This window comes from Lithobates pipiens, unplaced genomic scaffold (genome assembly GCF_037356315.1).
Source record: "Lithobates pipiens isolate NorthernLeopardFrog02 unplaced genomic scaffold, aLitPip1_a1.2 Scaffold_16, whole genome shotgun sequence".
Taxonomy (NCBI): domain Eukaryota; kingdom Metazoa; phylum Chordata; class Amphibia; order Anura; family Ranidae; genus Lithobates; species Lithobates pipiens.
Window position 1 is genome coordinate 430,397,830 of NW_027507748.1, and position 16,926 is coordinate 430,414,755.

General features: G+C 38.7%; 1 protein-coding gene across 1 annotated transcript in view; it reads left to right on the forward strand.

The window, feature by feature from the left end:
• The first annotated feature begins 449 nt into the window (after positions 1–449).
• Positions 450–16,926, forward strand: part of CYBB (cytochrome b-245 beta chain) — a 57,506-nt gene continuing 41,029 nt past the window's right edge. Inside the window, exons 1-7 of the mRNA XM_077482581.1 lie at positions 450–581; positions 1,796–1,891; positions 3,490–3,600; positions 4,874–4,958; positions 10,351–10,496; positions 11,647–11,837; positions 14,167–14,296. Coding sequence (XP_077338707.1) covers positions 537–581; positions 1,796–1,891; positions 3,490–3,600; positions 4,874–4,958; positions 10,351–10,496; positions 11,647–11,837; positions 14,167–14,296 — 804 coding nt within the window. The 5' untranslated portion in view covers positions 450–536. The remainder of the gene's footprint in view (positions 582–1,795; positions 1,892–3,489; positions 3,601–4,873; positions 4,959–10,350; positions 10,497–11,646; positions 11,838–14,166; positions 14,297–16,926) is intronic.

Here is a 16,926-nt window from a genome sequence, read left to right on the forward strand (position 1 = left end):
TTTGAAAATTCAACATAACAAAATAATTTTAAGTCTCGTATTCTATGGGCTTAATATACTATAGACAAATAGAGTGCTCATTTTGCAAGGGGAGTTGCATATAGCAATGGAATTTTCCCCAGAGCTTAGTGAATGTAGTGATGCTCTGCTGACTTCCATCATCCAATCATGCGCATGCAAAAATGCGATTTTTTGTTATTTTATCCTTGCACAAATGGGTATTCTTTGTAAAATAAAATTTCACCACATTCACTAAACTCCAGGGCAAATTCTCTTGAAAAGTGAACAGCCTATTTGCCTTTAGTAAACGAACCCGCTATATGTTGCGCATTCATTAAATTAGCAAGGTGAAAATTTGCCTTCAGATATAGATCTTAATAATGTGATTTCCTTTTTGCAATCAAAGGGGGAGGGGGGAGGTAATGTTGAAAAGGAAACAGCTTGTTGATTATCTGTTTTCACTTCCTCACAGATATATTTTCCTGCAGCTGTGTGTTCAGAGTGGAAGTTTCTTGGTGGTCAGACACAGTACCAGAATGAGCAACTGGGTGGTAAACGAAGGACTTTCCATCATTGTTATTGTGAGTAATAAAATGTATACATATACTCTAGCACCTGTAAATGCAATAGCTAGTGCTACAAATTTTAACATAAAACTTAAATTTACTAGCTCAATATAATGCAAGGCAGGTCTAACTGTGACTGTATATTAATGTATATACTTTAAACTTCCATAATATAACACAATATCTGCTGGTAACTCTGCTAAGGAAAGCCACACTGTTGAAAATGATTTTTATTTTTTTTTACTTGGAATACCTATACCAAGGTATTCAATACACCTAGATTTTGCTAGATTGAAAAAAGTTGCAATTCACTAAAAACTCTATACACTAAAAACTATATACAGAATGTTTAATTTCAATTCTCACTGCATGATAGTGTTTATTATAAAGCCTCATATTCATATTGTGTACAAGATGCATTTTATTGAGTTTTGAAATGTATCAAACATTAAAGCATTTAGACAATGCAGCAACATTGAAAATGGTTTACATGAAACATCATACTGTCAGTACATATATCATCGCAATGAAGGCAATTTTTCTCTGTCTGTTTTGTTGTTGTCGATGAGAGATTTTGCCAGTGGGGAGAGATGTGGGTTATACGCATTGTATACTTTTTAAACAGCCACCCCTGTATAAGATGGTAAATGAAGGGACACATCACATAGAAATGATGCCCAATTTAGCAATAATTAAGCATATTAAAGAAAAATTGCATGACGATTCACAAATGGTTCTTAAAAAAATTTCTTTACCTTTGGAAATTCACAAATTACTGTACTTCTTGATCACATGTACTGTTATATGTACTGTATAAGTTACTGTACTAAATATTTTAGTTGCTAATGATAGTTTTGTGTGCAATTTATATAGGATGCCCTTTATGAGGATTTTATTAAGTCAGACTTATGCAGTTAACTTTTACTGGGATTTACTGGGAAAGTTATGAGTTCTAAACACTTGTCCAAAAAAAATTAAATAATTTTCTGTTCCTGTACATGCCTAATAATAATGATTGTTAATCTTGTGCATTTGTTTTACGCATTCCTCGGCATGCATTCATGCATTATATTATATTCAGAATTTACATTCACGTTACTTTTAAATGGAGTTGTTATTAAAATTAAATTTTGAACATAAAAAACTTAAAATGTTGGTAATAAATCATATATTGTACATCAATGCATAAACAAGTCAAGTGCCTAATTGATTATAATATTATCTTTCAGCTGGCATGGCTTGGACTGAATGCATACCTATTTTGGAATTTTTACCTTGTTTATGATGAAGGACCAAGATATATCTATTCTAGAGAGATTTATGGAGTAAGTACTTGTGCTGCCATTTCACTTACTGACTTTTTGAAAACTGATCATTAACTCTAATTAAAGGTCTTAATGTAACGTTCCATTATCAGTGATGAAATACAGAAACCAGCTTTTACTTTTCTTATAGTACAGTACTGATTTTTAAACTTTAAATAGCCTGTACATACATTGATTTGTTTCATTTTTATTAACTATATATTTATAAAAAATCTAAAGCTGAATATAGAAACCCATATTTTATTTCTTATCTTTTTAGTACGGTAGTGTAATTTTAAAATTTAAAATTTTAAAACCTTATCTTTCTCGACAGATACTGTATATAGATGTGCTTTCTTATTAAATATAGGTTTATTAAAACATTTAAAGCTGATCATGGATAGCTACAGTCGTCCTTTTGACTGAGAAGTCCTATTTGAAATATGAAAAGCAGATATACCATTTAGAGCTCAATTTAAAGAGGAAGCAAACCCTGATGGGTTTACTTCCTCTTTGTTTCCCTGTAAAGGCAAAGCATAATGGGCTACTATGCATCGCATAGTAGCCCATTATGTGTCACTTACCTGACAGAGGAGCCAGCGATGTCACCGCTGTCCCCTCTTCCACGGAGCATCCATCTTCTTTCCAGGTATCATGGCTCCGATGATGTCAATCCCATGCATGTGCACGGGAGCCACCACTAATGGCATATCGCATATCGGGAGCCGCCAATAACGGCATATCGCCGTTAGCAGCGGCATGTTTAGTGCATATGTGCTGTAGACAGCGGTGCCTGTCTTTTTGAAAATATCTCCTAAACTGTGTAGGTTTAGGAGATATTTCTTGGAGCCTAGATTAAGGCTTAACTGTAGGTCAAAGTGGTCTGTAATGGTTTACAACCACTTTAAGCAGACCATGCAACTGTCTATCACAAAGATTTATACAGTATATAAGGGTAAAATACCAGGTACCCACTGTTGGCCAGAATTTAGCATCTCTTATATCTTTATATTTACAAAGTTCATTCAGCAACAGTAGACTAGAGTAGAAAGAGACATTTTTTTTCATGAGGTAAGGGCAGGAGGGTGTTGTTTCAGGCAGGAGATGAGGCCCGCACCCTTCCTTATAAAGGCATCAGCTGCTTTATTTTAAATACTAATAAATACTGTGGAAATGTGTACATGCACTACCCTTGTTTTGGAAAGAGAAGGATCTGCTCTGGTCATCACTGAGGTGTGTATAATGCTAGAGGTGGAAGATGACATTTACCATGATGTCAAAGGAGACACAAAATATAGATATTTCCTAAGTAAAAGTATGTGAGTTGTGGAGTGCAAATAAGCCAAACAGTTTCTGGCATTAAGCAACAGGAAGAGACACATCATACAGATCGTAATGTCATAACTGGAAAATCTGATAGAGCTGGTTATTAATTATTACTGTGAGACTGGGCTTGTGGGCTTGCAGCACCACCTATACCCACAGTAATTTCTGTCAGATAGTTGGCTTCTGGTCACTCTGTCCATATATCTTCTATTAAAGCCTTTTGCCATCATATTTGGTTTATATTTGTATACTAACATACTAACATACATTTTTTTTATCATCCTGTGCTGCAGTCAGCCCTAGCCTGGGCCAGAGCCCCAGCAGCGTGCCTGAACTTTAACTGCCTGCTCATCTTACTGCCAGTATGTAGAAACCTGCTTTCCTTTCTCCGTGGATCAAGTGCGGTAAGGATATAGTTAAAATGAACTTAACAAAGTTATGGAAATAAATTACTCCAATTCCCAAATAGCTAGTATAACAAATCCAATTCCATTCCATGGCTCTTGCTCAGACTATTTGGTTTTAATAATAGAGGTTTTTTTTTAATTTGGTTACATATAGTTACATAGTTAGTAAGGTTGAATAAAGACCATCTAGTTCAACCTGAGTGAGTGTCTACAATTGTCCTTATCCCTGTACATTGCACATTCACATCAATCCCTACCCTCAAGGAGCCCACAATCCAAGGTCCCCATTCATATACTAGGGCCAATATTGGACAGAAGCCAATCAACCTACCTGCATGTCTTTGGAGTGTGGGAAAAAGCCAGAGTACCTGGAGGAAACCCATGCAGGCACAGGGAGAACATGCAAACTCCAGGCAGGTAGTGTCATGGTTGGGATTTGAACCAGTGACCCTTTTTACTGCTAGGTGAGAGTGCTAACCACTACACCACTGTGCCGCTTGGTGTTCTGTTTTGACATAACACTTTTCATGAGACCTTTACACAGCTTTAAATCTGTGATAGGGTAAAAGAGGTTTACCCTGGTGCTCTGGGTGATGTTTTCTTATCAACAGACTTGTAAATCTCATTGATAAGATGTAACTGGGGAACAGAAGTTTTTTTTTTATTCATGACAGGAATAAGGTTCTTCTTCATGCAGGATAAGAGAATGATTTGATAATGTTGACATTCACATTATTGGTTCTCAAAAAGTTTGAATCATATTGATAGGTTTACTTTAATTTAAAGAGGACTCTCTTTCAAGTTTAACTTGAACCTCAAATACATAATACATTTCTGTTTTATTATAGGTATTACCAAAAAATAGATCATCGTATTGTGTCAAAAGATCAATAGATTTTATGGCACTAATGATTATAAGAGAGAATCTGGCAGACACCGTCACTGTGACAAAAAACTGCCACAAGGAAAAATAAGTTTTCACCTGTACCCAAGATATGGTCTCTTATAGGGTACCTTTTATCATTAAAAAAAAGCAATGATGTACAGTGCACCAGTAAGTGCACCAGATTTTAATCTCCTTTGGTCAAATCAGAGGAAATATGTGTTTTCGTTGGTAGCTTTCTTTGTTCCATTGCATTATCTTTTACGTTTATTGTCCCATGCTGGTGTTTTGTTATATACATGTTCTTTGTAGTAGAAAGAAGTTAGTTCTTGGGCAAGAAATTATCTCTTGCTTCATGGTTGATGAAGTGCTTTTCTGTACCTGCAGTGTTGTGGGAGAAGTATACGAAGACAGTTGGATAGGAACCTCACTTTTCACAAAATGGTGGCATGGATGATTGCCTTGCATACAGGTTGGTAACATTTGATTTGTCATAATGCTGTGTTTAAGAGTTTTTTTCTCTATGTTACCTGTTTATTAAAATCAAAACCTGCTGATTCTTCATAATTAATAAAAAGCAGTTTCCTCCTACAGTATACAGGTTAACTAAGCCTAGATTGAGAGAGTGTAAATTTTACATGCCAATTAGCAGATGAGCATAAACATGCTTGGGACATAGATCTATACTGAAGCAAAAAGTTAAAAAACCATAACAAAAGAAATAAGGAACAGACTCAATGGACAACTTTCTATGCCATAATTCTTCTGTGTTTCTAAGTATCTTGTCTGTGTTTATACTCTAGACTTGTCATCACCTCCTATTATTATTAAGGAGTAAAATCCGAATGATACCTCTTATACACCAACAATAAATCAATATAAGTTGTCTGAGACTTTTAAAGCAGCTCACGTTAAGGAATAAACACACAAATGATACAAAAAATTCAAAAGGAACAGTAATTAAAAACTATAATTTTGGAACTTTAGTATGTAGAATGATATAATTAGGAATTCCCCTTTTAAAGAGGAACTTTAGTCTTTCATAATTTTATATATATATATATATATATATATATATATATATATATATATATATATATGCAAAAGAGATCATTTTCAGGAAAATAGTATCACAATTGTGTATTTTCAGTATTTTCAGGGAGCTTTTTTTGTGAGGCATGGGTCGCATCAGCGGATGCTTCTTATGAACAGCAATTCAGTGTCTTTTATCAATCAAAGTAGCTCTAAACCACACCTTCATACTCATTTCATTAATTGGACCCAAGGTGTGCAAACTACTGACTCCAAGTAGCTGTTGTTGGTAATTAGTCTACACGTTCACTTACTTTTTCCTCCAGCCCTGCGAATGTTTAATGAGTGTGTTCCATAAAGACACAAGAAATTTGAATTGTTTGTGTGTTATCAGCTTAAGCACATTGTTTTTGTCTATTGCTGTGACTCGGGTGAGGATCTGATCACAAATATTAGGGCAAATTATTACAGAAAGCCAGTTAATTCCAAGGGGATCACATACTTCTTACCACTACTGTACACACACACACATTATATATATATATATATAGATAGATATATACACAATCAGCAAAATTATAAACGCAACACTTGTGTTTTCCCCTATTTATCATGAGCTGAACTTAAAGATCTATAACTTTTTCTATGTACACAAAAAGCCTATTTCTCTCAAATATTGTTCACAAATCTGTCTAAATCTGTATTAGTGAGCACTTCTCCTTTGCTGAGATAATCCATCCACCTCACAGAGGTGGCATATACAGATGCTGATTAGACAGCATGATTATTACACAGGCGTTTCTTAGGCTGGCCATTATAAAAGGGCACTCTAAAATGTGCAGTTTTACTGTATTGGGGGGTCGAAACCAGTCAGTATCAGGTGTGACCACCATTTGCCTCCCGCAGTGCAGCACACCTCCTTTGCTTAGAGTTGATCAGGTTGTTGATTGTAGCCTGTGGAATGTTGATCCATTCCTCTTCAATGGCTGTGCGAAATTGTGGAATATTGTCAGGAACTGGAACACGCTGTCGTATACGCCAATCAAGAGCATGCCAAACATGCTCAATGGGTGACATGGCTGGAGAGTATGCTGGCCATGCAAGAACTGGGATGTTTTCAGCTTCCAGAAATTGTGTACAGATTCTTGCAACATGGGGCCGTGCATTATCATGCTGCAACATGAGGTGATGGTCGTGGGTGAATGGCACAACAATGGGCCTCAGGATATCATCACTGTATCTCTGTGCATTCAAAATGCCATCAATAAAATGCACCTGTGTTCATTGTCCATAGCATATGCCTGCCCATACCATAACTTCACCGCCACCATGTGCCACTTGATCCAACGTTGACATCAACAAACTGCTCACCCACACAACATCATACATGCTGTCTGCCATCTGCCCTGTACAGTGAAAACCGGTATTCATCTGTGAAGAGATCACCTCTCCGAAGTGCCAGACACCATCGAATGTGAGCATTTGCTCACTCAAATCAGTCATGACGACGAACTACAGTCAGGTTGAGACCCAGATGAGGACATCGAACATGCAGATGAACTTCGCTGAGATGGTTCCTGACAGTTTGCACAGTAATTATTTGGTTATGCAAACCGATTGTTGCAGCAGCTGTTCGAGTGGCTGTTCTAAGACGATCTTGGAGGTGAAGATGCTGGATGTGGAGGTCCTGGGCTTGTGCGGTTACACACGGGCTGCGGTTATGAGGCCAGTTATATGTACTGTCAAATTCTCTGAAACGCCTCTGGAGATGGCTTATGGTAGAGAAATGAACATTCGAATCAAGGGCAACAGCTCTGGTGGACATTCTTGCAGTCAGCATGCCAATTGCACGCTCCCTCAAAACTTGCAACATCTGTGGCATTGTGCTGTGTGATAAAACTGCATATTTTAGTGTTGCCTTTTATTGTGGCCAGCCTAAGGCACACCTGTGCAATAATCATGCTGTCTAATGAGCATCTTGATATGCCACATCTGTAAGGTGGATGGATTATCTCGGTGGCTGGTGTAAAGAGGGACTCTACTGGGAATGCCTGGTGTAAAGAGGGACTATATTAGGAATGCCTGATGTAAGGAGGGACTCTACTGGGAATGCCTAGTGTAAGGAGGGACTCTACAGGGAAAGCCTGATGTAAAGAGGGACTCTACTGGGAATGCCTGGTGTCAGGAGGGACTCTGCTGGGAATGCCCAATATTTAGCTTAAACCACTTCCATTTTTCACGCGCTGCATTGTTATTTCCCCAATACATCACAACTACAAAGAATAGCCTGCCCCCTAATTATAATAAGACTCTACTTACAGACAAAAAAGTGTCCCTATAATTTTTTTTTACAATGTTGACAACTATGCTAAAACATAAAAAGTTATTTTACTGCTGCTATGAAAACTGCTGATGGTTTTCTCAAAATTCCTGTAATAAAGATTAGGACCGATTTCATTCCCCCTTTGCTGCCATATTTTTTAAATATACAAGAATTGGATTTTCTTTGGTGGCAGAAGGGCACAGGGCACTTTTTAGGCCGAGTGTCTGCTTTTCACACAGCTTTTCACACCTATAAATCACTGAGCAGACATCATGATATCCATGCCAAGTCACACTGATAGCAACAGTGCACTTCCTTGGGATTAGATTAATTAATTAATTAAGCATTTAATTCTCTAACCTTGCTTGTTTCAGGAAAATCAACATGCTATAGAGAATAGCCGGTTAAGCAACCAGTTTCATTTCTGTCTGCTGCTTCGTTTCTCTGCTATCAGCGTGAATCACTTCTAACAACTTTTCCTAACACCAAGAGAAAAATAGCAGCAGGGGAGGGACCTCGAGCTGATTGACAGCCTTAGCTCTGTTCCTGTGTGCTGTGTTGAGGGGGGTGTGCCCCTTCTCTCCAATCAGCTCTCAAAGTTCTCCTCTACTGAGCTGTGCAGAGTGTAATTTCAGCTCTCCACCCACTTTTTTTTAAACTCTCAGACAAGCTTTAAAATTCAGTACTTTAAATGAATGTAGAGAAGAAAGAGCTACAAATAGACAGATACAACTTATGTAGGAGGATCTGTTTACTCTCTTTTTATCACCTGAGGCCAGTCACTTCACTGGGTATATGTAAAGGTCTACAACCACTTCCATACAGCAGAAAATGTCTGGGAAATTAGAGTTTTTTTTAACTTGATTGATTTAAAAAGGCAACACAATTTCACCAAGTTGACTTTTCTTTTTGCAATGTTAGTTCACATCAAACATAAAACATCATAGGTATTTGCTCTGCTGATAATTCCAATCTGTAATAAAAAAGGAATAAATGCATATATATATACTGTATAAGTGAATTGAACACCACTTAGTCATATAGCAGTTGATGTGCAGAAATGCAGGAATTCAGTACCCAGAATATAATGAGAAGGATAGCAGAGCCAGACAATAGTAAGAAGAGATAGGAGCAGTGACGGCCGGTCCATTAGGGGCGCAGGGGCGCCACCCCCCCAATCCATGCGCCTGGCCCATAATCTACATGCAGGGTGCCGGACGCATGGATTTCAATGTGATTTTTTTTTAAGCACATGATAAGAGCCTGAGGCTCTAATTGGCTTCAAAAAAGTCTGGGCTGGGGGGGGGGGGGGAGCAGACACTGCGCCCTGAGCCCAACCAGTTATGTGACATTAGCTGCGACCTGGATGGGGTAAGTGCTGATTGATCAGCAAATGAGTGAGCCAGCACCCGGGGAGGGTTGGTGTGGGGTGGCGGGCTCTAGTGACCACATGGGTAGATGTCTCAGGTTTTTTGCTGCCCCGGCCAGGGAGCACCAGCCCGCCACTGGATAGGAGGATGAATAACATCATCAAAAACCCAACATTTTTGGGTTAAGAACCCCCTTTCTTAAGAGCCCCATGCCAAGTATGGAATTCCTGTATGTATTTCTGCACATCGGCTGCTTTTTGACTAGGTGGTACAAACTTTACTTACAGTATATACATGCATGTATTCTTTTTGGTTACAGATTGGAATTAATAGTGCAGCAATTAACTTTGCTTGATGTGATATGACTTACTTGAATACTTGTACCTAGTGTATAATTGTATGTATTGTATTACAACTTTATCACTCAAGCATTTTTGTTATGTGGTGTGCTTACCCTTTTCTGCTCTATCCAAAACAAAACAAAAAAAATTGTCTATACCTAAACCTCAAGATTTGTACCTTCAGAGGTTGAAAAACACCTGTAACCATCACGGGAACTGCCGGAAAAAAATACTGTAATTCGTATATGGCTGAGCTATACCACTTAAATTCCAGAAGCTGTTTTATTTTTAACTCTTGCTTTTCCTATCAGAGTTCTACTGTAGTGATCTATTACTTTCTGATAATAACTAATAATAGTGATCTGTTGCTGAAGTGGCTGGATCAGGATCAATGCAAAAAAAAAAGCAACGAGTAAAGACAAAACCAACAATAGAAAATATAATAGCACATTTTCACATTTCTACATAATCAAAATCTAGAAAATAATAATAATATTATATGTATGTAAAACTGCAACCAAATTTAAATCCTATCTGTTCTGCAAACACAGATATATGATATGATAGGGTAGTTTACAAAATGTAGATACAAGACATCAGGGATGTAACTAGGTTGTCATCTGTATCCCTATTGAAGTGAGAAAAGGTGAGAAATTATTTTTATTGCTGACTGTGCCTTCCTTTCCTAGTGACAACTGCTACAAAACTGACAGAAATTTTACATTTTTTAATGAAAAAGCAAATAATAATTGTTACTATATACTATGCAAATACTTAGATTTTTGTTTCCTGTTTTAGCTATCCACACTGTGGCCCATTTGTTTAATGTGGAAAGACTGGTGAACGCCAGGGTAGAAGCAAATGGCACAATTGTAGCTGCTCTTACCGACCTTGGGGACAGGAATAATGAATCCTACCTTAACTTTGTCCGATCAAAAGTACCAGTAAGTAGGAAAACAATTCTGGACCTGATGCATGATGGCTGATTAACTTTTTATTGCTCAAAGAAAAACGTTTTGCTTAAAGGAAAACTAGGGTTTTCTGGGAACTGTCATATCATAGTAATCTGCTGGCCAAATCTGCTGCGGTTTGGGAATTTCTTGCAGCGTACCTGCAAGTAACAAAGGGAGCGAGACGGTGACATCATTGACTTAATATGACTACAAGGCCATATTTGGTTACTGGCATTGTCATGTTAGGTCAATGTTGCTATGTTCAGCAGCAGGGTGGGGAATTCCCTGGCTGCAGCTGATTGTGCCAGTGGCTTTCTATCTTGAAACAGTCTTCCACAGGTTTTATTCTTAGCTCATCACTAGCTATGATGAACTTTGAAAATGAATTTGTCCACAACGATAATAGATATGGTAATGCTTATAGATACATGAAGATTGTTTTAAAGTACGTTTACTGTTTGTTCAGAATATGTAAATATTCAGTGTGTGTGTTCTGGGGATGGGTCAACTAAATAAGGAATTATAATAAATATACCAACATCTAGTATCTGGTAAAACAATCCAATTTCATGTATCATTTGATGTAAGGCCCCTTTCACACATGCGGATGGTATGTCCGTATTTCATCCATCCGTTTGCGGATGAAATACGGACATACATTCTTCCCTATGGGATAGCGGGTGTCTGCGGATGCACATCTGCAGACACCCGATTTCGTCCGCCTCCGCAACAGTCCGATTCTGCAGACGGAGGAAAATCCTATTTTTCTATCCATCTGCAGAGCGGATCGGACGAACACGGACAGACGGTCCGTGCTCGTCCGATCCCCATAGAGGAGAGCGGAGATCTGACAGGGCGGTCCCTGCACAGTGTGCGGAGACCGCCCTGTCCGCAGCGATCCCCGCTGAGCGAGCGGATCTCCAGGGGGCGGATCATTACTGATCCGCCCCGTGTGAAAGAGGCCTTAGAGAATCAAAGTGGAATTGTGTTTGGTTGTTGTCTAAACCCATTCTAATCAGTATTATGGTTTTAAAAGCACACTATTAATGTGCAAGTATTATGATATTTAAATGCATGGTGTTTGTAAATCTGTCAGCTAAAGTATAGAATGTTCTAAACAAAACCTTCTTACTTTTTACAGAATCCAATAGGAGGATTAAATGTGGCATTTACCTTTCTTGCTGGCCTCACTGGAGTAGTAATTACATTGGCTCTTATTCTAATAATTACTTCTTCTACAAAAACCATCCGCAGATCATATTTTGAAGTGTTTTGGTACACACATCATCTCTTTGTCATCTTCTTCATTGGTCTTGTTATCCATGGAGTTGGGTGAGCATGGCATTTATATCTATACTAAACAACATTGTACAAGACTCTTGTTCAATATGAAATAGCCAGTAAAGTAGCCAATAATTTTGTGTAATATTTAACTTTGAGTGGAAAAATACACGTAACAATTGTCAATCGAACCGGTATGTCTTTTGGAAGAAGGAGAAAAGGACACAGGGATCTCAAGAATACAGTTTGAGTATCTCCAGAATGTTTATGAGGCGAGAAAGGTGTTTTTTCATATTTCTCTGTTTTTTTAATTTATGGATCAGGGTCTGAGGCTCAATGACCTCAAAGTACTTTGGGTGAGAAGAAATCTCCAACGCAGTGTCCAGTACTTTCCAGAAAACAGCAGGGTATGTGGACAGATTCACAGATCATATAATCTAGGACCTGACAATAGCCTGGTTCTCCACCCAAGAGATAGAAGGTCTCTGCATAGGAGTCAGGGGGACTCCAACCTTTTCCAGGAGTTAATGAGACTGCACAGGACCAGCCAAAGCATGCATATTTGCAAAGGGCTGGTGAAGTCAGTGACAGAGCAGCAAGGAGCTAAAAGATTAGTGACATAAAAAACTTTTTTTTTATTAAAGTAACAAACTTACCTGCTCTGTACAGTTGTTTTGCAGAGAGCAGCCCTGATCCATTTTTTCTGGGGTCCCCCACTGGTGCTCTAGGACCCTCCCCTTCGGCAGGTGCTCCTTTGCTTCCATGGAGGCTCCCGTGCATGCTTGGTTCCAAGCCCCACTGCTTTGTCCATTGACACAGACAGTGGGTCTTAGCACTGGCCCCCCACTCCTGTGTCACAATATTTGTTTAACAGAAGCGGGAGCCAATGGCTCCCACTGCTTTCAGTCTGCCTAATGGGGAAGGAGACAGTGTCTGGAGCCACTGCTGTCGCGCACGTTGCTTTATCGGATCAGGTAAGAAAAAGGGGGTCTGGGGGGGAGCTGCATCACAGAAGGTTTTTCACCTTAATGCATAGAATGCAATGGTGAGGTTATGGTATTGGCAGGCGTATGCTATGGACAACAAACACAGGTGCATTTTATTGATGGCATTTTGAATGCACAGAGATACCATGATGAGATCCTGAGGCCCATTGTTTTGCCATTCATCCATGACCATTGCCTCATGTTGCAGCATGATAATGCATGGCCCCATGTTGCAAGGATCTGTACACAATTCCTGAAGTTGTAAACATCTCAATTCTTGCATGGCCAGCATACTCACCAGACATGTCACCCATTGCGCCATGTTTGGGATGCTCTGGATCAGTATTTATGACAGCGTGTTCCAGTTCCTGCCAATATCCAGAAACTTTACAGAGCCAGTGAAGAGGGATGGACCAACATTCCACAGGCCACAATAAACAACCTGATCAACTCTATGCAAAGGAGATGTGCTGCACTGCGTGAGGCAAATGGTAGTCACACCAAATACTGACTGGTTTTTGGACCCCCCGCACCCCCCAACCAATACAGTAAAACTGCACATTTTAGAATGCCCTTTTATTGTGGCCAGCCTAAGGCACACTTGTGCAATAATCATGCTGTCTGATCTGTATCTGGATACGCCACACCTGTGAGGTGGATGGATTATCTCGGCAAAGGAGAAAAGCTCACTAACACAGATTTAGACAGATTTGCGAACAATATTTGAGAGAAATAGGCCTTTTGTGTACAGAGAAAAAGTCGTAGATCTTTAAGTTCAGCTCATGATAAATAGGGGCAAACACAAAGGTGTTTATAATTTTGGTCAGTACATTGTACATCTCTGCAGTACATGCACATTTCTGCATGTTTATGCCTTTACAAATGCTTCAAGTACAGAAAAATACCTTCTAATCTGCCAGAAATCCCGTGAGCACGTGCTCTAGTTTTGCTGGATTACTGAACACATGTCTCTCCCCTTGCTGCCATAACATATTTGTGGTGTTTGTAGCCCAGAAGAGAGAACTCAGGCAGGCCTTGTCAAACAGTTTGAGTTGTCAGCTCAAGAAAGAAGTTAGGAGCTCACAGTTTTTAAAGGGATAACATTGACAAATATGCATGTGTTGCAGTGATGTACTGAATATTTTTAATCTGCCCTATCATTTCCTTTAAGTTTGTGTTTCCCTTCAATCAGGTGGCAGGCACTTGGATAAATAATGAGCATGGATGTAATGCTAAAAGTCTATTCTTTAGAGTTCTACTAAGTAATTACATTTTCCCCCATATTATGCCTTTTTTAAACCCAACATCATAAGACTGACTTGTTTAAGTGTGAACTATATAGAGTTTGATTATCATTTCCTTCTTATTTTTATTTATTTATTTGATTATTTTAGAAAGATAGTACGAGGACAGACTAACGATAGTCGTAGAGTTCATAATCCAGAATTCTGCAAAAATAATTATACTCAGTGGGGTGAAGATCCGAATTGTCCTATACCCCAATTTGATGGAAATGAACCAGTGGTAAGGTATTTTCTTCTGATAAATGAAATATAACTATTTTTAGACTAAACAAAAAAAAATCACAAAACCATCTGTTGCCCTTTTTCCCCAATTTGTGGAAATTGGGGGAGATTTACTAAAAATGAGCACTTAGATTCTGGTGCGACTGTGCATGGTAGCCAATCACCTTCTAACTTCAGCTTGTTCAATTAAGCTTTGACAAGAAAACCTGAGAGCTAATTGGTTTCTATTCGAAGCTGCACCATATTGTGCACTCTCCAGTTTTAGTAAACCTTCCCATTTCCCCAGGTAATTGTTCCCAGTAAACCTGTGTATAACAATGTTTTATCACAATTGTGATATGTGATAGTTTACATTTTTTCTTTTTTGAGATGTGCAAAGGAAGACACAAACACTTGTAGGTAGAATCAAACTGTATATAGCATTTAATTAAGAAATGGCAGATAAAAAAAAAAAGATAAAATATGTAATAATATTATAAAATGTAACAAGAATACTAAGCTATTTGTGGAATATGGATGCTCTTCCAAGGGTCTCTTCCATTTTCTAATGGCTTGGCAGATGATCAGGGCAAACACATGCCTATTGCAGTTCTGTTAGAAGACTGACTATTCCAAATTTTGGCTGTTCTATACTGTATACAGGCAGGGCCCTGCCTGTATACAGTATAGAACAGCCAAAATTTGGAATAGTCAGTCTTCTAACAGAACTGCAATAGGCATGTGTTTGCCCTGATCATCTGCCAAGCCATTAGAAAATGGAAGAGACCCTTGGAAGAGCATCCATATTCCACAAATAGCTTAGTATTCTTGTTACATTTTATAATATTATTACATATTTTATCTTTTTTTTTTTATCTGCCATTTCTTAATTAAATGCTATATACAGTTTGAAATGCAGTAACGGCCAATACAGTATGGATACAGTATGGATGCTCTTCCAAGGGTCTCTTCCATTTTCTAATGGCTTGGCAGATGATCAGGGCAAACACATGCCTATTGCAGTTCTGTTAGAAGACTGACTATTCCAAATTTTGGCTGTTCTATACTGTATACAGGCAGGGCCGTCTTTAATATTGATTGGACCCTGGGCAAACATTTTCTTGGCCCCCCAAAAATAGGTTTACTGCAGCAGATCAGACAGTGATTATGATTGGTTGCCAAAGGTTACAGTATATCATTACCGATCACTGATTAGTTGCTAGAGGTTACAGCTCATCATTTCTGCTTGCTAAATGGTTGATAGAGGTTACTGTACATCATGTTCACTGATGATTTGTTAGTGGTTACTGAACATCATTGCTGCTCACTGATTGGATGCTAGAGGTTACTATACATCATTACTGACAACTGGTTTCTCACCTTTGGGTAATTTTTTACCCACACTTTTTTATTTCTAGTGGTTACTGCAAATCAGTCTCACTCACTCATTGGTTGCTAAAGATTACAGCAGATCATTATCTCTGCATAAAATTGTGGGTGTAGCCAAACTACACTAACATTGAGGAATTGTTACATACTAGGAGTTCAGGAGTGAGCTATATACAGAAGAGTGTGCTACGTACAGAGTGCAGGGTTGAGGGGTGCGCTACGTGCAGAGTTGAGTGTTGCGCTATATGCAGGGTTGAGGGGTGCACTATGTGCAGAGTGCAGGGTTGAGGGGTGTGCTACATAAAGATTCCTGTTACATACTAAGATTTCAGGAGTAATCTATATACAGAAGAGTGTGCTACGTACAGAGTGCAGGGTTGAGGGGTGCACTATGTGCAGAGTGCAGGATTGAGGGGTGCTGTATGTGCAGAGTGCAGGTTTGAGCGAATCGCTATGTTCGGAGTGCAGGATTGAGGAGTGTGCTGTGTGTAGAGTGCAGGATTGAGGGGTGCGCTATCTGCGGAGTACAGGATTGGGCAGTGCGCTATGTGCAGAGTGCAGGATTGAGGGGTGCGCTATGTTCAGAGTGCAAGATTGAGGGGTGCGCTATTTTCAGAGTGCAGGATTAAGGGGTGTACTATGTGCATAATGCATGGTTGAGGGATGGTGCTGTACATCCAAGCCCAACACCAAGCCCCCCCACAGAAAAAAGCTCTCCTCCCATCGGATTAAAGTTTAGAGCTCCCCTCACGTAAACAACAGTGGTGCAAAATATAAAAAAAACTGCTGTGCTGAACTGCTATAAGAAACAAAATAAAATACACAAAGCTGCTAATACCAAAACAAACAAAGTCCAGAATGAATAGTGAATGCAAAAGTGTAGCTCTAAATATATAAAAATAAATAAAACACTGTGAAGATGATGAACCAAATGTATATCACAACAATTGGTATAGGGAAGTGTTATAATACAAAATAACAGTGATGTGAACCTGTGAAGATATAAAAACAACACACAATAATAAAGTGTGATAACTATAAGGTAGTGAAGTCCAAATACTAAAAATAAACTCAAAAAAAGTCCATTCAGATGGATATGATGAAATCCTCTGTGGCAAATGATGTAATAATGAAGACACGATGAAGACACGATGATGACTGTAAAACTCGAACCATCTTGTTATGATTTTGAAGTTTGTCTATTGGATTTTGGTGCACAGTGATGATTTATGCAGTGCTTATGTTTTGGAAAGGACCAGA